The 20,303-nt window shown below is 40.8% G+C and overlaps 5 protein-coding genes, 1 long non-coding RNA gene and 1 pseudogene across 16 annotated transcripts; 5 read left to right on the top strand and 2 right to left on the bottom strand.

The window, feature by feature from the left end:
* Positions 1–518: 518 nt before the first annotated feature.
* AT1G53815 (F-box family protein) lies at positions 519–1,232 on the top strand (the record flags this gene model as incomplete). The annotated part of the gene is made up of 1 exon (NM_202291.1): positions 519–1,232. The coding sequence occupies one exon, from the start codon at positions 519–521 to the stop codon at positions 1,230–1,232; it is 714 nt and encodes a 237-aa protein (NP_974020.1).
* Positions 1,233–1,328: 96 nt separating this feature from the next.
* Positions 1,329–5,897, bottom strand: AT1G53810 (annotated as a pseudogene; the record flags this gene model as incomplete). Its single annotated transcript has 1 exon — positions 1,329–5,897.
* A 1,032-nt stretch (positions 5,898–6,929) lies between these two features.
* Positions 6,930–9,837, bottom strand: AT1G53800 (muscle M-line assembly protein). Of its 4 annotated transcripts, NM_001036106.1 has the most exons (8): positions 9,721–9,782; positions 9,569–9,650; positions 8,936–9,313; positions 8,786–8,838; positions 8,656–8,693; positions 8,242–8,560; positions 7,853–8,154; positions 6,981–7,764 (listed from the first exon to the last, which is right to left on the bottom strand). In NM_001036106.1, the coding sequence occupies exons 2-8, from the start codon at positions 9,591–9,593 to the stop codon at positions 7,161–7,163; spliced, it is 1,719 nt and encodes a 572-aa protein (NP_001031183.1). In that variant the 5' UTR covers positions 9,594–9,650; positions 9,721–9,782; the 3' UTR covers positions 6,981–7,160. The 4 variants fall into 4 exon arrangements, with proteins under 4 accessions (NP_001322869.1, NP_564641.2, NP_001031183.1 ...); NM_001333610.1 differs by having other exon boundaries at positions 6,930–7,764; positions 9,569–9,837; NM_104257.3 differs by having other exon boundaries at positions 6,930–7,764; positions 9,581–9,837.
* AT1G53801 lies at positions 7,308–8,270 on the top strand. Its single transcript, NR_139866.1, has 5 exons — positions 7,308–7,469; positions 7,556–7,779; positions 7,869–7,961; positions 8,043–8,148; positions 8,226–8,270. It is a non-coding gene; the product is annotated as an other RNA (long non-coding RNA).
* Positions 9,838–10,016: 179 nt separating the features above from the next.
* Positions 10,017–12,400, top strand: AT1G53790 (F-box and associated interaction domains-containing protein). Of its 3 annotated transcripts, none has more exons than NM_001124013.2 (5): positions 10,017–10,149; positions 10,429–10,510; positions 10,598–11,783; positions 11,869–11,950; positions 12,023–12,400. In NM_001124013.2, the coding sequence occupies exons 1-4, from the start codon at positions 10,087–10,089 to the stop codon at positions 11,921–11,923; spliced, it is 1,386 nt and encodes a 461-aa protein (NP_001117485.1). In that variant the 5' UTR covers positions 10,017–10,086; the 3' UTR covers positions 11,924–11,950; positions 12,023–12,400. The 3 variants fall into 3 exon arrangements, with proteins under 3 accessions (NP_001117485.1, NP_175782.2, NP_001322774.1); NM_001333609.1 differs by having other exon boundaries at positions 10,026–10,149; positions 12,040–12,400; NM_104256.4 differs by having other exon boundaries at positions 10,598–11,950.
* A 58-nt stretch (positions 12,401–12,458) lies between these two features.
* Positions 12,459–17,492, top strand: AT1G53780 (26S proteasome regulatory complex ATPase). 4 transcript variants are annotated; one of them, NM_001333608.1, is made up of 17 exons: positions 12,459–13,401; positions 13,493–13,865; positions 13,945–14,039; positions 14,165–14,281; positions 14,386–14,436; positions 14,506–14,820; positions 14,891–14,970; positions 15,048–15,174; positions 15,276–15,351; positions 15,450–15,541; positions 15,619–15,696; positions 15,802–15,863; positions 15,963–16,107; positions 16,247–16,465; positions 16,549–16,730; positions 16,838–17,013; positions 17,109–17,492. In NM_001333608.1, the coding sequence occupies exons 4-17, from the start codon at positions 14,246–14,248 to the stop codon at positions 17,267–17,269; spliced, it is 1,800 nt and encodes a 599-aa protein (NP_001321046.1). In that variant the 5' UTR covers positions 12,459–13,401; positions 13,493–13,865; positions 13,945–14,039; positions 14,165–14,245; the 3' UTR covers positions 17,270–17,492. The 4 variants fall into 4 exon arrangements, with proteins under 4 accessions (NP_001321046.1, NP_001185216.1, NP_001185217.1 ...); NM_001198287.2 differs by having other exon boundaries at positions 13,218–13,401; positions 13,736–13,865; positions 13,938–14,039; positions 17,109–17,485; NM_104255.8 differs by lacking the exon at positions 12,459–13,401 and having other exon boundaries at positions 13,708–13,865; positions 13,938–14,039; positions 15,279–15,351; positions 17,109–17,485.
* A 125-nt stretch (positions 17,493–17,617) lies between these two features.
* On the top strand, positions 17,618–20,230 carry AT1G53770 (O-fucosyltransferase family protein). Of its 2 annotated transcripts, NM_001198286.1 has the most exons (4): positions 17,723–19,062; positions 19,159–19,186; positions 19,452–19,762; positions 19,845–20,170. In NM_001198286.1, exons 1-4 carry the CDS (start codon positions 17,773–17,775, stop codon positions 20,019–20,021), a joined length of 1,806 nt encoding a protein of 601 aa, NP_001185215.1. In that variant the 5' UTR covers positions 17,723–17,772; the 3' UTR covers positions 20,022–20,170. The 2 variants fall into 2 exon arrangements, with proteins under 2 accessions (NP_175780.1, NP_001185215.1); NM_104254.4 differs by lacking the exon at positions 19,159–19,186 and having other exon boundaries at positions 17,618–19,037; positions 19,513–19,762; positions 19,845–20,230.
* The last annotated feature ends 73 nt before the right edge of the window (positions 20,231–20,303 follow it).

Raw genomic sequence — 20,303 nt, 5'->3', positions numbered from 1 at the left:
AATAGTGAAAACCCTAATTAATGAATTTGGATCAAGACTTTTTGCGTGGGAAGAAAGGAAAACGAAAAAGATTCTCACATCAAGACAAAGATTGTGAAGAGTAGAAGAACTGATCAAAACCGGGAAAATCGATGCTTTATTTAAAGGAATGAGTTGAGATAAAGAGAGGTTTTTGATGTTGAGTTCTGATTGGAGGTCCATTAGTTTTGAAGAATTTGTCACTCGCACACGACACAATGTCGATTAGAAGCAAGACTGGTTCAAGATTTTTTAAAAAGTTGGGACACAAGTTAGTAGAACACGCTTTTGGGGTTTTGACTTGGTTTAGTCAATTTCTCCAAATCATATTAGTGTCAAAATCAGCTTTGATAAAAAAATGTTTACTAACCTTAAAACTCAAGGTATTGGGCCTTAAAAAAGTCTATCTTATGGGGTAAGGTTGAAGCATATAGGGTAAGCCATATTTAACTGATAGAGTCGCGTACTTTGGTCACACAATTAGGGATTCGTCCATCGCAATGACAAAACAGAAGCAGTACGTCTCCGACGTAAACTTAACAGTATGTGGATCCAATAAACCGTCTTCAACACCTGGAAAAGACATAGAATACTTTGGTCTGATCCCTGTTGATCTCTTCATCAGTAATATCTTATCGAGATTGCCGCTGAAGTCTAAAGCTAAGTGTCGCTGCGTATCGAAGCTCTGGTCGTCCATAATTCGCCGTCCAAATTACAACCAGTTGTTCCCGATCAAGTCCCCAGCTCCGCGGATCCTTTTCACCATCGAATATGCAGGAATCTTGTTCTTTTACTCTTCACCTCAGCCTCACAATCCGGATGAGAACTCGTCTCTTGTAGCCACCCTTCATCAGAACACTGGTAACACCAAGTTCTATGAGATATGTGGTCCTGTCTGCGGACGGGTACTGTGTCGTCAGTATAATTCAGTTGGGGTGATTTATAATCCCATCACAGGAGAGTCTTCAAACTTGCCGAAACTAAGTTTAAAGGGGATTAATAAGTCAGAGTGGTTATGTGATAAAGCAAGATATTCTTTTGGGTATGATCCAATCGAGAAACAGCTCAAAGTGTTGTGTATCACCTGGTTGCGTACTGGCTCAGAGCACTTGTCCAATGAGTATCAAGTTCTCACATTAGGGACTGAAAATAAAAAAACTCTTTTGGAGAAAGATTCAAGGTTGTGCAATTCATTTTTTTTGGGACAATACTGAAGGCAAAATCAAAACATAGAAACGAAAGTTGAAGCTTACTATTTATACAAAGGGACAAACATAAAGAAACCCTAAGATTGAACGGATAGATGAACATCAGCTTGAATCAAGGGCTGAGAATCGATTGCTGAGTTTTATGGGAGAAGCAGAGTTCGTACAGCTCGAAGACGTCATGGTGCCAGCTCTGGTTTTGTCTGTATTTGGAGAAGAAGACCGTTGCTGCGACATGGGCTTCGGCTTTGACATTTCGTGGCCCAAAGGAGATTTCTTGGTGGGCTCACGGCCCAATGGCAGTTTCTTCAGAGATCCAAAACCAGAAGTGATGTCGTTTCTGTTGTTAGTGCTGATACACCCCCGCAAACTTGGTGTGGGAGGGAAGTCTACACCGAGTTTGAACCTTAAGCGAGTAAAAGCTTCAAAGGGCAGCGACTTCGTGAAGATATCAGCCAACTGGAGGTGACCTGGAATGTGTTTGACCACAAGCGTCTTCAAGGCAACACGTTCGCGGATGTAATGATGATCAACATCGAAGTGCTTTGTACGAGCGTGAAAAGCAGGATTTGCGGTGAGGTACACAGCAGAGAGGTTGTCACAAAATAACTCAGGTGTATCAGGCAGAGAGACACCGATTTCACGCAGAATAGAGCTCATCCATTTGATTTCAGAGGCAGTTTCAGACAACGATCGATACTCTGCCTCAGTGGAGCTGCGAGACACTGTAGGCTGTTTCTTCGAGGACCAGGAAATAATGTTTTGTCCCATGAACGTGCAGTATCCACCCACAGAACGACGAGTTTCCTTACAGTTCGCATAATCACTGTCACTGTAGGCACTCAAGTCATAATCACTTTCATAGGCACTCACAACCGAAGAAGAATTGCTGTTGTATTGAATTCCCATTGAGACTGTGCCTTTGATGTATCTCAGGATTCTCTTGAGAAGATTGAAGTCAGACACTGATGGTTGATGCATTTTCTGACACACAAAGTTAACAGCAAATTGTATGTCAGGTCTTGTTAAGGTAAGATATTGAAGTTTACCTGCAAGGCTGCGAAAATAAGTGGGATCAGAGAAGACTTCATCTTGGTTTGAAACTCGATCAAGCTGCAGTGGCAAGGGAGTAGGCATAGGGGAACAATTCGCCATTGAAGCAGTGATGAGAAGATCCTCTGCATACTTCTGTTGTGACATAAACAAGCCACCATCATAAGTCTGAATTTGAATTCCCAGGAAATAATGAACTTGTCCCATATCTTTCATGCGGAACTCCTTGTTTAGAGCAGCTAAGAGATGAGTTAAGGACTGAGAGTTATTTCCTGTGATGACCATATCATCTACATAAAGAAGCAGTAAGATCACATCATTGTTGCTTGAGTAAACAAATAATGAAGGATCAAATAAGCTGCAGATGAATCCAAACTCCAAGAGAAAATTGCTGAATCTATCAAACCAAGCTCTAGGAGACTGCTTCAGACCATACAAGGATTTGTGGAGAAGACACACATGATCAGGTTTACTTTTATCAACAAAACCTGCTGGTTGCCTCATGTACACAGTTTCAGTGAGGTCTCCATGGAGAAAAGCATTCTTAACATCCATTTGCTTAAGTTCCCACTTTAAAACTGTAGCAACATGGAGTATAAGTCTTACTGTTGGTGTTCTTACTACTGGACTATAAGTCTCCAAGTAATCAATTCCCTCTTCTTGTTTAAATCCCTTAGCAACAAGCCGAGCTTTTAACTTGTCCAAGGAACCATCAGCATGTAATTTGGTTCGAAAAACCCACATACTACCAAGCACATTCATGTTTGGTGAATATGGGACAAGAGTCCATGTTTCAGTCTCTTTGCAATTTCCCATTTCCTCTTGCATAGCATTGTTCCAACCAGGATGTTTTAGAGCTTCAGTCACTGTCTTAGGCTCAGGAATTGAAACTTTATGGGTGAGCAAAACATATCTCTTATTTGGTTTAGAGATTCCTTCTTTGCCTCTTGTAACCATAGCATGTTCATTTGTAACTGGAGCTTGGACTTGTTGTGCAGGAGCCATTTGAATCGGTGAGCCTTGAGGAGAACTTGCTGGGGAAGACCTCGCAGGTGAAGGATGAGAACTGTCTGCAGTTGGTGAATGGTAGCTGTCGCCAATAGAAGCAGAATCTAAGCCTGTCGTACGCTCAGGACTGCCACTCACCACTGAGATAGTTTCATTATCTTGACTAGTATCATCGGAAGCATTAGGACCTGCAGTTTCTGCTGCAACACTTGCTGGAGCTGCACTCAAGTCTGTAGTTTCAGGCTGAGGAATAGAAGAGACAGGGTACCTTGATTGATCAGGCTGAGTTGGAGTCACATGATGAAAACTTTTAAACCAAGCTTCAAGAAGAGGAGTTTTGTCTTGAGGATGGAGATGGCTGTAAATGGACTCAAATGGGTGAGTATTCTCATCAAAGACAACATGTCTGCTAATGTAAATTCGACCCGTTGGAGGATACAAGCAACGATAGCCCTTGTACTTCTCATTGTATCCAAGAAAAACACACTTTAAAGATCTTGGATCAAACTTAGTAGAGGCATAATCTCTGAGAGTTGGATAACAGGCACACCCAAAGACACGTAAAGCTGAATATTCAGGAGCTTTACCATATAACTTTTGATATGGAGACTCATTGTTGTCAAGAGATGAAGTAGGCAAGAGGTTTATCACAAAGTTTGCAGTGAAGAAAGACTCTAGCCAATACTTCAGAGGCAGTTTGCTTTGAAAAATCATTGACAGACCCAATTCAACAATGTGTCTGTGTTTTCTTTCAGCCATACCATTTTGTTGAGGAGTGTAGGGACATGACATGTTTTGTTGAATCCCATGATCTTGAAGATGCTTCAGAAACTGAGAGCTTATAAACTCACCACCACCATCACACTGAAAGATCTTGATTTTGTGTCCCAATTGATTTTCGACCAACTTTTGGAACATGACAAATGTTGAGAAGAAGTCAGACTTTAATTTCAAGGGATAAAACCAAGTGAATCTAGAGTAATGATCAATAAACACTACATAGTATCTGAATCCTTGAACAGAACTTGTTGGAGAGGGACCCCACAAATCACAATGGATCCTCTCAAGAGGTCTAGAAGCATTAAAAGTAGATAGCATAAAAGGAAGCCTAGTGCTCTTGCCTAGATGACAGGCTTCACACACAGTCTTCACAACTTTATTAATGATGATGATGGACTTTGAGCTAGCAAGTTGATGGAGTACTTCAGCATTTGCATGGCCAAGGCGTCTATGCCACACTTCACTACTTGCAGAGTTTTGACGCGTGGAGTAGAGGACTTGGAGTTTAGGTTCCTCCAACGAGTAGAGACCATCACGATTTCTTCCCATTACCAGCAGCTTCTTGGTTGCCTTATCATTTATACGAACACTATCAGCATCAAACTCAACAGAGCAAGGGTAGTCACTTGTGAGTTTAGAAACAGATAGCAAAGATTTAACAATATCTGGGCAAACAAGCACTTCTTTTAAAGGAATCTTACCTGAAGAAGAAGCAATACTACCTGAACCAGTGTGAGTAATGGGCAAGAAGTTACCATCTGCAACCATGATAGAGTCAGAACCGTGGTAAGGCTGAGACTGTTGCAGGACATGACGGTTGTTGGTAACGTGAGCAGAAGCAGCTGAGTCTGGAATCCATTCATGTCCATGGTGGTCTGTGACATCCGTGATGCGCATTGTAGCAAGAGCCATAGGTAAGTCTTCATGTTGATAGCTGTTATCGAACCTATGCCAACACTTCAACGCATGGTGACCAGCTTTTCCACAGATTTGACACACTAACCCTGAGTTTCCAGCTTGAGACCCAGAAGTAGGGGAGATTTGTTGATGAAAACCACGACCTCTGGTGGAGAAAGAACTCTTGCCACTCCCAGAGTTTGACCGTCCTTTACCTCTGTTGTTGTTATGGTAATAACCAGAATCTGAGTGAGTAACATTGAAAGCCACATGAGGAGAGATAGTAGGCTCAGTCACATAACTTTGAAGACGGTCGTCATAGCCCCTGAGCTTAGAAGCAACCTCATCAAGAGACAGACTTGGATTGGAGTCAACAGAGTTTTCAATGGTTGTTTTAATCGGCTCATACTCTCTTCCAAGACCATTCAAAGCAGAAAAGATTTTCATTTTCTCTGGAACAGGACTACCAACAGAGGCTAACTGATCACAAATGTGTTTCAGATCTTTAAGAAAAACTTCCATTGTGTTATCTTTCTTTTCTAGAGTTTGTAATCTTCGTTGCAGCTCAAACAATCTAGATGAAGAGACTCTGTTAAAATGATTGGCAAGAGTCAGCCATACCTGATGAGAGGTGAAGCAGTTCACCACCACACTGAGAATGTCTTCAGCAAAAGAACCAAGGAGCCAAGATTTAACAACCTGATCCGTTTGATGCCAAGTATAGAACTCCGGATTCGGCTCTTCAGAAGTGACATTGTTGTGTGTGACAGAACGAGTCTGCGCCGGAGCAGAGATCGAGCCGGTAACAAACCCGAGCAACCCTTGTCCTGACAGGAAACTCTCAAACTGACTCTTCCAAAGGATGTAGTTCTGTTGATTGAGTGTGACTGTGACACAGTTGGAAATATTGAGAGGTGGGACAGTATACGGCGCCATGGATCTTATTTCCATGAGCTCTGATACCATGAAGGCAAAATCAAAACATAGAAACGAAAGTTGAAGCTTTGATTTGCATTACGGCTTAAATGTTTTACAATGCTTAAGCTTACTATTTATACAAAGGGACAAACATAAAGAAACCCTAAGATTGAACGGATAGATGAACATCAGCTTGAATCAAGGGCTGAGAATCGATTGCTGAGTTTTATGGGAGAAGCAGAGTTCGTACAGCTCGAAGACGTCATGGTGCCAGCTCTGGTTTTGTCTGTATTTGGAGAAGAAGACCGTTGCTGCGACATGGGCTTCGGCTTTGACATTTCGTGGCCCAAAGGAGATTTCTTGGTGGGCTCACGGCCCAATGGCAGTTTCTTCAGAGATCCAAAACCAGAAGTGATGTCGTTTCTGTTGTTAGTGCTGATAAATACTGCGATATGCATCGATGGTGTTTTGTATTATCCAGCAATGATCTATAAGGGGGAAGGTACCATCGTTTGCTTTGATGTTAGGTCTGAGAAATTTAGTTTTACCAACATTGATCAAGATGACATAGCAGTAAAGATAGATTCTTGCACTTTAACGTTGATCGACTACAAGGGTAAATTAGGTGCTTGTAGTTTTAATATTAACACTAATCTTTTGGAGTTGTGGGTTTTGGAGGATGCCAAGAAAAATAAATGGGGTCAAAGTATATCTACGCAATATCTTATCCGTGGCTCGTGAAACCCAGTCATGTACGTCCTGCCGGAATGACTGGTAGTTGCGAACTTGTGTTATACCCAATCTTTATAGGAGGTCGTCATCCTTTCTTCATTTTGTACTACAATCTCGAGAGCAAAATCATCACCATTGTAAAACTTGAAGATCAACTTTTTAGAAATTTTCGTGGGTGTAGGATTCAGGCTTTTACAAACTATGTAGAGGATGTGAAGCTTATCTAAGTGTTTACTTCTTCCAAACAGAACTCACATGATCTTTGTCGATCTTTGTCTTCTTCTTTTTTTTGGTCTGGTATCTTTTGATGAGGTTTATTGGTAGTTCTCTTTGCTTTATTTCTTTGGTTAATTCTTTAATAATCGGAAAGCTATGAAGAATTGTTTACTAAGCTGAAACTCTGACATACAATTGAGTTATAGATACAATTGGCACATCACAAACTGGAAACTGCTTCTCTCAAGCATAAGAGATAAGACCAATATATAAGCCAAAATTTTGAATTACTAATTGAAAAATATGACTTTTCTCTGCTAAATTGCTACGACATTAGGCTGCTTCTGTGACTTCGACGAGCCTTCCACGAACCCACTTCTTCGTTACGTTTCCTGATTCCAAAGATGCAGCCTTTTCGTCAATCCCGTGGTAACCATTTGGAAGAGGATGATTCTCAGCAAGACTGATAGCTCCATTAGACTCTGCTGGTGGATGGACTCTCGTTCCGTTTGGTTGCCCAACTATCCCGAGTTTGATATCTTCTCTACCTCCTTGGGATGTGTTGGATTCCATATCAGAAACAAACTGGTTTGTAGTACCTTCTATAACGAAAGTCGGTAAATCGTTAGATCTCATGTTCATGTGAAGACTCTCTCCGTTGATCTGCAATGTGTGTGTTCCATTAATCTCTCCTGGTCGTTCTTGATCGTTTGTATCTTTGGTTTCAGATTCACTGTCATTAGGCTGAGGTGAAAGAAGAAATGGGTAAGTCCCATCTTCATCTGAAGCTATCTGCCTCATCTCTAAAGATTTAATCAGTTGTGTTGCTTCTGCTATGAGCTTTTTACTCTCTAACAACGATGCTTGAGCAACCGGGCTTTTCAAAGCAGCAATCTCGAGGACTTTCGCAGCTTTCTCAGCTTCCGAGATCAAAAGCCTGAGGCGAGAAAAGGTTAATTCTTGTTAACTTCTGCTCACAGTTGCAAACAGAGAAATATTAACAATTCTGTTTTAAGTGTACTGACCTTGCTCGTTCCACAGCATCCATCTTCTTTGATTCTTCCGCCACTCGTTTTGCTCTGATGCTTTTGATCATTTCCAGTTTTGAACTTGCCAAAGGATCTTTATACGCAGGTGTTTTGCGCTTCCTTACTTTCACCACTTGAACTTGGCTTTGACGTTCAAACTCTGAATCCCTTGTACTTTTCTTTGTAGGAGTCTTCTTTCTAGGTTCTGCATCGCTCCTTGGTCTTCTACGACGCCTCTCGACACCAACAGGTATACCGTGATATTTTGCCAAGCCGGAGCAAACTCTTTCACGGTAAGACTGATAAGAGAAAGCAAACTGAGTTAAATATGACCAAGAACAAAACATCAAACAAGTTTGATTTGATCAAGTGACTAGACAACTTACTGGATCAGCCCATTTAGCAGCTATTGCTTCTGCAATTCTCCTTCTTTGTTCAGGAGATTTTGGCGCTCTTCTGTTACTTTTAGCTCCTTTAATGGCTTTCCTCTGCTCAACACTTTCCAGCCATTCCAGTTGATTCTGTTGATCCAAGATGTTGTAAGAATCCCACTGAAGCTCTTCTTCGTCTGTATATCCTTGTTTAGCAGCCTCCGCTAACAAGTTTTGCCACTCGAAATGACATGTCTCCTGCACTTTTCTCCTCTCCTTCCTCCTTGCCCATCGCATCCGCACTCCCTCTCCAATCTTCATCCGTGTCTCCTTGCTGTAAAAATCATGCAAATTTGGGAAGATAGTATTATGATAACAAAAACCAAAAGCTCCAACAGGTTTAAAAGCAAACGAAAAACCGGTACTGACTTTTGTGCGTGCCCAAGATTCGCTAATTTCATCTTGATCTGCACAAGGACAAAGACACAAAGGTTCTATGAGGGGTTGAAAATTCTGATGCATAGAGCAAACATATAGAACCATTCTTACATGACATCACCTTTGGGTCTTGCATTGCAATCTTTGTCCTTTCTCTAATCTTCTGTAGGGTCTCTGCATAAACGCAAAAGAAAAAAGATTATGAAATGTTTCCAATTAGAAGCAACTGAAGATAGATTGCTGAAGATACGAATAAGCAAAAACTACTCACCTGGACTATGCTTCCTGCCTTTGTTCCAAGGAGTGTTCCCTCTATTTGCCTTAGAAATCCTCATCCTTCTCAACTTTTCTCTGTCATCCACTTGTTCTTCGCCATCATCAGCACTTCCATTTGAGGATTTCGAAGAAGCAGAAGACAAAGAAGAGCTCCGTTCGTTTTCTTTTTGAGCCGGATACTTGGTTTCAAGAGTGGCCACTGCAGTAATAAGAACTTTTCCTCTTCGGACATGACTATGACCCGTGTAAAATTTCAAATTCTTGGAGAAACAAGACTGTCTCCATGGATTAGGTAGACTTTTAGCATGGATAATACTCTGAGCCCCCAATGGAACAAGATGAGCTTGAAATGAAGGTTGGATAGTAGCAATATCTGCAAAGATTAAACCAAAGAGTCATCTCCATTAGCTAGTAAACATTCTCTAGATACTGTGCGAATCACTAGTCTTTTCTTATACGCATTTAGACCAAGATTGCAAATGCAAATAATTGATACTCAAGAATGATGAAATCCAATAGAAAAGAAACAAAATTGAGAAGAAAGAGAGTCTCAATACTGAAGTAGAATTCTAAACAGTAACCAAACACAAACCCAGAAAATTAAGAGGTAAATATCTGGAAACTTTACCAGAAAAGGTACCTAAAGAAGGCATTGGGAGCTCATTCAGACCAGGAAAACGAAAAAGGAAGAAACTTTGAAACACTCTTCTCTGCAACACCAACCAGGATGTCTTGTAAGATTATACGGAACAATACATTAAGGAAATATGTTCCTCTTACTGTCTGAGAGAGGCGAGAGTTTTTGCAGGAATTTGACAGACAAGGATAAGCCACACAAAAAGCAAATTTCAACGAAGATACTTGTGTCTGGCTTTGACGCAGCAACCAGGGAGGCGATGGATAACGAGACCCGGCTCGCTCTAATGACCCGACCCGGATCACTGCATATTGGGCTAATGGGCCGCGTTTCATAGCCCAATTCACACGTGGTATTATTTTCTCTGGCCTCTCCAACAAGGCACCTAACGTGGCCCTTACTTACTAGACCTTAATAACTCGGACAAAGTTGGTACTCTTGTTGGTGTAATTCGATTTCTTCTTCTCACATCTCAAATCTCCGATCAAAATCCGAAAAAAAAAAAAAAAATGGTGAGAGATATTGTAGACGATCCGCTTGACGAAGATGATATCGCTCTCGTCAAGACTTATGTAAGTGTACCCTTTTAGAACCCTAAATTTTGCTGTATTTTGTTTCTTTGCGAACCAGTTTGATGTTTTCTCATGAGTAATTTCGAGCTAATTGCTATTTTATGATCCTATTTAGATCATTTTTGTGCTTATATGACTAACTAGCTTTGGGTGACTCTGCCTCACTGTTTGAATAAGTCATCCAAGTGAAAAAAAAACGTTCATAGTTATACTTGGTTTGATATGTTGCGTCTCCATATGTTTTTTTGCTGACCTTGTTAAAATCTCAATCCTTCGCAGGGGTTAGTGCCTTACTCTGCACCTATCAAGAAAGTGGAGAAAGAAATTAAGGAACTCACCGAGAAGATCAACGATCTATGTGGTTTGTGCACACTGAGATAGTGGTGTTACTTTCATTAGTGACTTCTATTTACCGAATGATTAAATTGCATATACGGGTAACTTGCAGGTATCAAGGAGTCTGATACTGGTTTAGCTCCTCTCAGTAAGCAAATGATGCAAGAGGGGCAACCTCTCCAGGTGGGTTATGTTTCCTGTTTTAGATATATCCCGATCGATCTCCTCATGGATATCTTTTCGAGAGTTCCTGCAAAGTCTATAGCTAGGTTTCGTTGCGTATCCAAACTCTGGGAATCCATACTTTGTCGTCCTGATTTCAAGGAGTTGTTCATGACTATGTCTTCGATTCGTCCACCGTTGCTTCTTTTCACCTTCCAAGATGATGATGGCAATTTGTTCTTCTTCTCTTCACCTCACCCTCAGATTCCATGTAACGAGAATACGTCTCTTGTACCCACCCGTTATCATGTTCAACATACCACAGATTCTTTTTCTGAAATTGGTTCTCCTCTTTGTGGATTCATCTGTCGCCGAGGTAAGAGAAATCTAGATACTATGGTAATTTGTAACCCAGTCACGGGAGAGTCCGTATCCTTACCCAAAGTGGAACTGAAGAGTATTAATACTGAGACAAGACCTTATTTAGGATATGATCCGGTCCGCAAACAGCTAAAGGTATTGTGCATCAAGTCTGATGATATCCCAAATACGTGTGATGAGCATCAAGTTTTGACATTGGAGAATGGAAACCATTTATGGAGAACAATCCAATGCAAACCCCATTATCCTAAATCTGATGGAATATGCATAGATGGTATTTTGTATTATACAGCTGGGTTCGATATGCGGGCAAGGGTTTCTATGGTAGTGTGCTTTGATGTGAGGTCTGAAAAGTTTAGCTTTATCAACATACATGTATTCATGTTGATGAATGACTCTTGTACTCTAATCAACTACAAGGGTAAACTAGGTGCACTTCAGTTTACATGTTTGTCTCCAAAACGTCTTAGGTTCTGGGTTCTAGTAAATGCTGAGAAAAATATATGGACCAAATGTATCTATGCATTGCCTCCTTTGTGGAACAACTTAGTTCAGCATACGGAGTTAGCCATTGTTGGAATGACTGATGGAGGTGAAGTTGTGTTGTCACAGTACTGTCTAATATACGCATTTTACATTTATTACTTCAACCTTGAGAGCAAGAGTCTCACAAGAGTTCAAATACAAGATGTTGAAATGTTCAAACGTACGAGAGTTTACACCTCTCTAGGCTATGTTGAGAATTTTAAACTTATGTAAGTGTTCAACTATTGTTTTAATACTTGGTCTAGTTTATTCTTTCAGTTGATAAGTGTCTATCTTACATTCTTTTGTTCCAAGGACTGACTATGACAGAGGATTCAACACATTTTCTCCTCAAGGGAGGCTATTTTAAGTCGAGTCTGCCACTGAAGCTAGCAAGGTAACTTTCTTATTAGTTACAAAGGATCAACTTAAGTACTTAACATTTACGACTTGTAAATTATTTATGCAGCTTTTCATGGCTAGCAGTTTCACAGACAATTCCACAACTGAATAGATGGGCAGATTTTATCCTTTCACAGAAGCGACCACAACAAACAGTTCTACCTCCACCACGCTAAAGATCTTCGATAGGCTTTGTCTCCACTCTGAAAATATTCCTAGGCAAATCCAAGGATTGTAATTGGAAATTGTTCATCATTTTAACTTGGTTAATTGGATAATTTTATTCCTTTGTTGGTCATACTAGTCTGCTTTTCATTTTCAATTCTCTTGTATTTTAAATTGTTTAGGAATACTTGTCTTCGTTTCGACTTTGGCCACGCCAACAAGAAACATCTTATGTAATAACAGTCATTAAGCTACTTTATGTAAAAACAACCTTATACTTTATGTAAGACAAAACATATGGGCCCAAAAAGGCCCAATAATAATCATTTACATTGGTTCGTAAGTCAGTTTGATTTTTGTTTCCTCACCTCCCCGATCGTCGGAGGATGTAGAAGGTGGCGGCGGCGGCTCTCACCTGCTTCATCGCAGTTTAGAAATGACTAGAGGAGATCGACGTAGCTCCCCGAGTTTCTTCTCCGGCTCGAAGCGGAGTTGGCTAGGGTTTCACGGTGGCTCACGGTCGCCACTTCTATTGATTCCGAGCTGATAGATGATGGTGGCTCGAGGTCAATCGTGCGTATGGGTTTGCGGCTCCGATCATCCCTGTGACGGAAATCGAGCGGCGGATCCCGCAGCTGAGGGGTGATGACGGCTATCGTCGGAGGTATTTCGTGCTCGCTTTCTCTTTTCGGGAGTTTCAGCGACGGCGGTTCATGTGATGGGGTTAGGTCCTGCGGTAAGATACGGTTCCTCCGGCTTGCGGGATTGGTGGCTCCGGTCTCGGGTTGTTGGCGGTGGCTGTGCTCGCAACCGTCGAATAAGGGATAGCCTCGTTGAGAGAATATCGGTTTTATTTCCGGTTTAAATCTCATCAACAAACCATCTCTAAACCGGGTTGTACTTATGAATTGAAAACATCACGTAGTTTTATTATCTCTTCTATCTGAAAACAGCACGCATGTTATAGCATTTTGAATGATTTTTTATAAGGGATTATTTAGAGGCCTAAGGCGCGTAAAGAAGAGCTAAAAGCGTAACAGAAGAATCTCTCTCAGTCGCAACAGTTTCCGGTTACTCCAAGATCGCCGTCGTGCACCTTTCTTCTCTCGCTCTCTGGTTCTGAGGTTAGCTCGTAAATCTCATCGACCATCACTTCTTCTACTACTCGTTCCAATTACCATAGTACGAAGACATTGCTCGAGAATCTCTCAGTCGCAACAGAGTCCGACTACTCCAAGATCGCCGCCGTGAACCTTTCTTCTCTCGCTATCTGTTTCTGAGGTTAGTTCCTATATCTCATTGATCATCTCTTCTTATCCTACTCTGATTCAATTACGATAGTAAGACGACATTGCTCGCGAATCTTGGTCAGGTTGATGTTTCTTGTAACCGCAACTTTGCAAAGGGTTGGCTATATCGTTCCTTTGATGCTTAGATGAGAAATTTGATAGCTTTTCTGGAGAATTCCCAAAGGAAATCAGTGGAAATGAGATAATTTAGGGATTAAACTGAGTAATTGATTGTTGGAGATACACTTGTGTTTGGATATTCGATTTGGATTGTAAAGATCAGTTTATCCAGTAGTCTAACTTTTCAATTGCCTTCCACCGTTCAGTTTTTGGTTTCAGGTTCGAGAAATTAATAAACATGTCAGTTCTAATTGACACGGATTTAGGGATTGTGTTTCTTGATCTCTACACGGATTAATGCCCTAGCACCTGCTATAATTTTCTTAAGCTGTGCAAGTAAGTGTTCCTTTTGCCTATACCTAAGAAACATCTCTATCTTTAAGGGTTTTAACTTACTTGTTTTGTCAGGATAAAGTACTACCATCAGTGCCTTATCCACACTGTAAAGGATTTCATAGCAAAAACGGGTGATCCAACAGGCACAGGAACGGGTGGAGACTCAATATACTAGTAAGATGACGTTTTCTTACCTTCTGATGATATGTAGACTGCTTATCTATTTTGGTCATTCTTTATACTCTGTGTTGCCTAGTTGTGCTGCTACTGCTTTATATTTCCCTATGTTGAATTTCCAGACTTTTGGGAGATGACAATGCTAGGTTTTCAGCGATGAGATTCATGCCGAATTGAAACATTCAAATACTGGCACCGTTGCCATGGCTAGTTTTGGAGAAAATCTCAATGCTTCCCAGGTTAGTCAAAACGTTTTGCTTGAATTACCAAGTTCTTTGTGGGTCCGTGGATCAACTTTTGTGGTATTGCATGTCTTCATCTGATTTGTCTGTTTTCTTTTCAGTTTTATATCACACTTTGTGATGATCTAGACTGTCTTGATGGGAAATACACTGTAAGCACCAATTATTAATGATATGCCTATTCTTTTTTTTTATGTGTATATAATATGCCTCTTTTTCAGGTGTTTGGGAAGATTACCAGCGGGTTTGAAACTTTGACTTGTATAGCCAAAGCTTCTGTTGATGCGAAGAACAGACCAAATAAAGATATCAGGATACGACACACATATATACTTACAGATCCATTTGATGATCCCCCACAACTGGCTAAGATGATACCAGACGCTTCCCCCAAGGGAAAACCGAAGGTCGAGGTCACAGATGACATGCAACCCAGAGAGGATTGGGATATAAGGGATGCAGAATTTGACTTTCTGGAACTAAACGAGGCCTTCGCCGAAATGGCTGCCAATCCTGTTGAAGTTGCAATTAATTCTGTAAGTATCACCGATGTAGTTGCTCTCTTTTGATGATAAATCAAATCATGTTTAATGCTTTCTGTTGCAGATGATCATAAGAGATATTATGGAGGATCCTGAGAATGAGGGCCCCCACAATATGCGTTCAGACTTTGAACCTCTCTTATCGTAAGTGATAATTTTCATTGCTTCCTTATCCGTATGAGAAACTCAGTTCTCAGTTTTTTGGCATATGGTTGTGGTAGAGTGCTCCGCCTCCGGGATTACGAGACAGGTGACATCATAGAGTTTGATAGTACAGAGGCAAGTGAAGAAGCGCTTTCTGACATTACAGAGTTTGGGAGTACGGAGGCAAGTGAAGCACATTTTGAGGTGAACATTGAGGAATGCGTATTCGAACGTGCTTTACATATCTGGCAGAAAGAAGAATGGCATAATCATACTTCTAAAGCTTCAAAATCCTCATTCCTTAGCAGGAGCCTTACTCTGCACGCATAAAGAAAGTAGAGAAAGAAATCAATGAGCTCGCCGAGAAGATCTGCAATCTTGGTATGTTCGCACTCTTGTTGCTGAAGTTTTGGGCTTGCTTGGAGTTAGTGACTTCTGTTTAGGGCATGACTAAAGTGAAGCTTTCACTTTCATTGCAGGTATCAAGGAGTCCGATACTGGTTTAGCTCCTCCCAATCAATGGGATCTTGTATCTGATAAGCAAATGATGCAAGAGGAGCAACCTCTGCTTGTAGGCTTTTTATTCTTTTAGTTCTCTGAATTTTGCTTCTTCTCTCACGGCAACAATAAATGTGTTTTCCTATCCAGGTTGCGACATGCACACAGATAATCAGTCCAAACACTGAAGATGCAAAGTATGTCGTTGATATCAAAAAGATAGGCAAGGTAAACAATATCCCTACGTTGTGGTTGCTACACGATCAGTTCTGTGTTGTAGAACCTTTTGTTGTTCGGTTTATTGCTGATATTAGTTTTGCTTCTTAACTGCAGTATGTTGTTGGACTTGGCGATAAAGCTTCTCCCACTGACATAGAAGCAGGAATGCGTGTGGGGTATGTACATTTCTTCAGTTCAAATCCTATTTGAGGCTGTACATTTCTCATATGAATGAAAACTTACGAGAACGTTATGTCTCTGATCTGTACTTGCAGAGTTGATCAGAAGAAATATCAGATACAGATTCCTCTACCTCCAAAGATTGATCCTAGTGTGACCATGATGACGGTTGAAGAGAAACCTGATGCAACTTACAGTGATATCGGTGGCTGCAAGGAGCAGATTGAGAAGATTAGAGAGGTATATGTTTAGTTTAGTTATTATCCCGTGTTCAGATCTTCTCTGTTTAACACCTAGAGTTGTAAATTTATTGTTGTGGTATAGGTTTTCAAGGAAGAAGTTTTTTAAAAGTTTTGTCGTCTGTCTTTGTTGATTGTAGGTCGTTGAACTGCCAATGCTTCATCCAGAGAAATTTGTGAGGCTTGGAATAGATCCTCCCAAGGGTGTTCTTTGCTATGGTCCTCCTGGTAGCGGAAAAACCCTTGTCGCTAGAGCTGTGGCGAATAGAACTGGTGCTTGCTTTATCAGGGTTGTTGGCAGTGAGCTCGTTCAGAAGTACATTGGTGAAGGAGCTAGGATGGTTCGTGAACTGTTTCAGGTAGTCCAGTGGTAAAAGCTCCTTCTCGCCATCTCAGTTTTTTTCTTAGCTAATATTGAAATTGTATAATACTCGCTTTCTAGATGGCACGGTCAAAGAAAGCTTGCATTTTGTTCTTTGACGAAATTGATGCCATTGGCGGTGCAAGATTTGATGACGGTGTAGGCAGTGATAATGAAGTCCAACGTACCATGCTTGAGATTTTGTATCAGCTTGATGGGTTTGACGCACGTGGTAACATCAAGGTTCTTATGGCAACAAACAGGTTAGTCCACAATCCTGTTACCAGGGTAAAGCAAACTACACAAAAGCACATTAAAGCGCTTGACTTGACGCACTCAATGTTTCTGTTTTTCACTCTCTTTACTCCAGGCCTGACATACTAGACCCAGCTCTTTTACGTCCTGGACGTCTTGACCGCAAGGTTGAGTTTTGTCTGCCTGATCTGGAGGGCAGAACACAGATCTTCAAGATTCACACACGAACAATGAGTTGTGAAAGAGACATCCGGTTTGAACTCCTTGCTGGCCTCTGCCCAAACTCAACCGGTAATGATCCCAACCATCAAAAAGCTCCCATGCTGTTATTTGGGTGTCTCAATGAGATTTGTTCTGACTTGGGTTTTTGTTAATCTGTTTTCCAGGAGCTGATATCAGAAGTGTATGCATAGAAGCCGGAATGTATGCAATCGGAGCTAGGAGAAAGTCTGTGACTGAGAAGGACTTTCTGGACGCAGTGAACAAAGTTGTTAAAGGTTATCAAAAGTTCAGTGCAACACCCAAGTATATGGCCTACTACATTTAGAAAGGTAGAGAGAAGTCGTTTTATTTTCTTCACAAAGCTCCTGATGCAAAACTCAGCAACTCTTACCTTTTGTGTCTCTCTCTACCTTCAATCTCTTTGCAGAACTTGTATAGTTTTTTTTTTGTTTTTTGGAAACATATTACAATAAAACAGGTATTTGGGAAACATATTGTTACTGTTAAACATAATACAATGATATAAAAAGATGAGTTGCATAATGTAACACTATTACATGATCATCTTAGAACACTTACTACGAATCATACTGTGAAAGGTTTTTTTTTTTTTTTGGACAAAATCATACTGTGAAAGCTAAGTCCAATTTATCTTTCTCTAAAATGTGAACTGGGTCGTTCTATTTAATTACCAATGACCCGACCAATATCACCTTTTAAAAGCCACGTGGTGTGAGCCGGGTCGGATCTTGGATAAAAGTCTTAAGTGTAGTTATATGGGTTGACGGTTCCGGGTTGATCTCCGGCAACGACTGCGTCACTTCATCAATGGTGAAAGTTTCCTCGTCGACGACTTCTTCATCGTCATCGTCATCTCCAGATGAAGAAAGCGATCTCCAGAATCTCCTCGAGGAATCAGATTCTCAAATCGACCAATTTCGTATCAGCGACGAGGCGGCAGAGCAACGACCTACCTTCGATGTGGAGAGTCTCCGATCACGTTTACGACGGAGTTTTAAGCTCAATCTCACTAAGAAACAGTCCATTTTTATCTTCCTCCCTATCGTCATCATCCTCATCTACTTATCTACCGATTTCAGCAATTACTTCTCCGTCAAAGTTCCTAATTCTGCGTTCCGGTCAAATACATTAACGGGTCGGGTTCATGAATCGGATCTTCAAGCACTGTATCTTCTCAGGAAGCAAGAGAGCGATCTCTTCTCTATCTGGAACCACACTGTATCAAATTTATCAACGATCGACGACGTGAAATCTGCAGTTTTCCGGCAGATTTCGTTGAATAGACAGATCCAAAATGCATTACTATCGCCGCATAAAACTGGAAATGTTGATATCGGTGGATCATCAGATGGTTACTTCGCCGGCGGAAGTTGCCGGAAAGTGGATCAGAAGTTGAATGGGAGGAAGACGATTCAATGGAAGCCGAGGCCGGATAAGTTTCTATTCGCCATTTGTTTGTCTGGTCAAATGAGTAACCACTTGATTTGCTTGGAGAAGCATATGTTCTTTGCAGCATTGCTGAAACGTGTTCTTGTGATCCCTAGTCATAGATTTGATTATCATTACAGTAGAATCATCGATATTGATCGAATCAATACTTGTTTGGGAAGGACTGTTGTGGTTTCTTTTGAGGAGTTTTGGAAGAAGGATAAGAATAGGAAGAAGCATCATCATGTTCATATTAATAGATTCATATGTTACTTCTCGAAACCGGAACCGTGTTATGTAGATAAAGAGCATATTACAAAGTTGAAAGCTTTGGGGATCACTGTTGGAGGGAAGCTAGACACACCATGGGAAGAAGATATTGCGAGGCCAAGCAACAAGACAGCTGAGGAAGTGGAGGCTAATTTTAGATCAGATGACGATGTTATTGCGATTGGGGATGTGTTCTATGCTAATGTTGAGAGAGAGTGGGTGATGCAGCCTGGTGGTCCTGTTGCTCACAAGTGCAGAACTTTGATTGAACCAAACCGGCTTATTTTACTCACTGCACAGAGATTTATCCAGACTTTCCTTGGCAAGAACTACATTGCTCTTCATTTCCGCAGGCATGGATTCTTGAAGTTTTGGTATGATCTATTTTCTACTTCTCTGGTAGTAGCCGTAGATGGTAACTGAAAGTGAGAATTTTATGCTTGACCTTCACTCTTCTAAGTTCTCTTGTATAATGGTAAAGAACTTTGCGCATAGCTACACTCTACATTTGATGACAATGTAGGTATCTTAATCTTGATCAGATAATAGCAGTATTGGTATAGTAACCATTTAGAATTGCGGCTGTACTTTTGTGAATAGATAATTGGAGTTGCACATCTAACTAGCTTAGGCGAATTCCATTGACCAAGTTATCATTTATGAATAAGTATGAGCATTATGAGTTTATATCACTTGTACGAAGAATATGGTGTGTAATTGCTTCTTTTCTATATGGTGTGTAAGATGGATTGTTTTTAATTTTCATAGTAGCTTTTGGTGTAGCTCAGTTCATTTCATTACGAAGATTAAATCAGGAACCTTAGCTAAGAAATTTTCTTGGTGTGCCAGTAATGCCAAGAATCCAAGTTGCTTTTTCCCCATTCCTCAAGCTGCTAGCTGCATCACTCGTCTGATTGAGAAGGTCGAGGCACCGGTTTTATACCTTTCTACTGATGCAGCCGAAAGCGAAACTGGTCTGCTACAATCACTGTTGATACTGAATGGAAAGACTGTCCCCCTTGTGAAACGACCAGCTCGTGATTCAGCTGAGAAATGGGATGCATTGTTATACAGACATGGTCTCGAGGGCGACTCACAGGTGTGTTTTCTTTCCTCCTTCGTATTGAATGAATTGATACATATGCCAACAAAATGATACATGGCATTATCTTATTTTAAAGGTGGAAGCAATGTTGGATAAGACGATATGCGCATTGTCAAGCGTGTTCATTGGTGCCTCGGGCTCAACTTTTACAGAGGATATCTTAAGACTCAGAAAAGATTGGGGAACCGCTTCAGAATGCGATGAGTATCTCTGCGCAAACGAGCAGCCTAATTTTATAGCAGATCATGAATAAAAAGATTAACACGTAAATTAGTCTCTGTCTTGTGAGTTCTCATCACAAAACAGCCTAATTGTCTTCTTCTTTATGTGCATAGTTTACTAGTGTATATCATACAGTAAAAGCCATGCTACAGTTTCTTCTAATATAATCTGAGATTAGTGATGTGTCAGTTTATCATTGCTTCAGTTATAGCAAATAGTACTAACCATTTGTTATTACTGCCTTCTAATCTGTCATTAACCATTTGACATGATTGCAAATAGTACACCATTTGTCATTACTGCCTTTTAAAGA

The sequence above is a fragment of the Arabidopsis thaliana genome, assembly GCF_000001735.4.
Source record: "Arabidopsis thaliana chromosome 1 sequence".
In the NCBI taxonomy this organism is placed as follows: domain Eukaryota; kingdom Viridiplantae; phylum Streptophyta; class Magnoliopsida; order Brassicales; family Brassicaceae; genus Arabidopsis; species Arabidopsis thaliana.
This window is presented reverse-complemented; position numbering and strand designations above follow the sequence as displayed.

Coding starts and splice junctions, on each gene's coding strand:
- AT1G53790 (NM_001124013.2), top strand. CDS start 10,087: ATGGTGAGAGATATTGTAGACGATCCGCTTGACGAAGATGATATCGCT. Junction 10,511..10,597: donor GAAGATCAACGATCTATGTG/GTTTGTGCACAC, acceptor GGTAACTTGCAG/GTATCAAGGAGTCTGATACT. Junction 11,784..11,868: donor GTTGAGAATTTTAAACTTAT/GTAAGTGTTCAA, acceptor TTTTGTTCCAAG/GACTGACTATGACAGAGGAT.
- AT1G53780 (NM_001198288.2), top strand. Junction 14,821..14,890: donor TTGAAGTTGCAATTAATTCT/GTAAGTATCACC, acceptor TTTCTGTTGCAG/ATGATCATAAGAGATATTAT. Junction 16,731..16,837: donor GTTCTTATGGCAACAAACAG/GTTAGTCCACAA, acceptor TCTTTACTCCAG/GCCTGACATACTAGACCCAG.
- AT1G53800 (NM_001333610.1), bottom strand. CDS start 9,593: ATGCCTTCTTTAGGTACCTTTTCTG. Junction 8,839..8,935: donor AGGCAGGAAGCATAGTCCAG/GTGAGTAGTTTT, acceptor GCGTTTATGCAG/AGACCCTACAGAAGATTAGA. Junction 8,155..8,241: donor CTGCTAAATGGGCTGATCCA/GTAAGTTGTCTA, acceptor TTCTCTTATCAG/TCTTACCGTGAAAGAGTTTG.
- AT1G53770 (NM_001198286.1), top strand. CDS start 17,773: ATGGTGAAAGTTTCCTCGTCGACGACTTCTTCATCGTCATCGTCATCT. Junction 19,063..19,158: donor ATCTATTTTCTACTTCTCTG/GTAGTAGCCGTA, acceptor CTTTGCGCATAG/CTACACTCTACATTTGATGA. Junction 19,187..19,451: donor TACATTTGATGACAATGTAG/GTATCTTAATCT, acceptor GGTGTAGCTCAG/TTCATTTCATTACGAAGATT.